Below are 1371 nucleotides of genomic sequence, written 5' to 3' on the forward strand. Positions count from 1 at the left end.
GGGCACTGACTGATCTTCCAGAGGTCCTGAGTTCAAATTCCAACAACCACATGGTGGCTCACAACCATCTGTAATGAGATCTGATGCCCTCTTGCCCTCTTTCAGTGTTTTTATTTTTATTTATTTATTTTTTTTTATTTTTTTGAGACTTGGAAAGCTCCATTTATTGATTCCCCAGATCCAACACAAAACTCTGTGCCCAAGTTTTCCAGGTCCTTGACCTCGTGTCCACAGCTGTGTTCGCTGAAGTCAGCTTGCTTCCGTCTCTTTGGGCTCTGATTCTGCTTTCTGAGACGCTAAGAGGATGTCTTGTGCTCTCTTCCTCCGTAGTCTCTCAGCTTTGGTGATCATCATCGGATGCAGGGGGGACAAGCCGCACTGACCGAGAAGTTTCTCCATAGGCTTAGAGAGGTGAGCCCCACAGCCAATCCAGTGCCGGATCCGGTCCAGGTTGAGGGCAACTAGTTTTTCTCCATGACTGTTGGGTAGTGGGTCATAGGAGCCCAACTGCTCCACAAATCGGCCATCCCTGGGACACTTGTTGGGAGCAGCCACAATGCGGTAAAATGGCCGGTTGGTGCAGCTACCCAAAGCAAGGTGTATGGTTAGGTGACCTTCGTGGTAGGCTTTGCAGAAAAAGGTTGTGAGGTGGACCATGGTTTCGGTGAGCCACTTTTCGGCCGTCCCCTTGAATCCCAGTGTGTTTTAAGACAGCTACAGTGCACTTAAATAAATAAATACTTTTTCCGTCTACTGGGCTGCAGGAAAAGATGGACTGCATCTTAACGCGACCTGATGTGCCAAGTGGTTACCATTAAAGGAGGTCTCACCTTTCCTAGAGAAAGGGAGGGGGAGTTGGGAGGGGGTAGAGAAAGGACTGGGAAGAGAGAAGGAAGGAAAAAGTTGGGATGTAAAGTTACTTAATTAGCTAATTTATAAAGAGCACGGTCACTCCTCCAGAGGAGTGGAGTTCAATTCCCACCAAGCACATGGCAGCTTGCAACTCTCTGGAACTCTGGTTCCCGGAAACCCAGCATTCTCTTCTGCCCAGCATCCTCTTCCGGCCTCCACCGGCACCAGGCATGCAACTGGCATGTAGACCTCCGTGCAACCCAAACACTAGTACGTTTAAGATTAAAAAAGATTTAAATTAGATTTTTATTAAAAAATATCAGTCTGCTTGCTAGTGTTCAACTCTATTTCACAATTTCATACAATCCTGGGCCCCATGATGAGAGAGTAATTCATGATCTATATTCATCCTTCTACATTAATTAACATAATCAAGATAATCCCACATAAGCAAACCCAGAGGTCCATCTCCCAGGTGATTTTACATTCTGTCGTATTGACAACACAACCATCAAAGCT

General features: G+C 46.2%; 1 protein-coding gene across 1 annotated transcript; it reads right to left on the minus strand.

The window, feature by feature from the left end:
• Window positions 1-249: 249 nt before the first annotated feature.
• Window positions 250-657, minus strand: LOC308432079 (small ribosomal subunit protein bS16m-like; the record flags this gene model as incomplete). Its single annotated transcript, XM_080931791.1, has 1 exon — window positions 250-657. One exon carries the CDS (start codon window positions 655-657, stop codon window positions 250-252), a length of 408 nt encoding a protein of 135 aa, XP_080787917.1.
• Window positions 658-1371: the final 714 nt, after the last annotated feature.

The sequence above is a fragment of the Micromys minutus genome, assembly GCF_963924665.1.
Source record: "Micromys minutus genome assembly, chromosome: 17".
Lineage (NCBI taxonomy): Eukaryota > Metazoa > Chordata > Mammalia > Rodentia > Muridae > Micromys > Micromys minutus.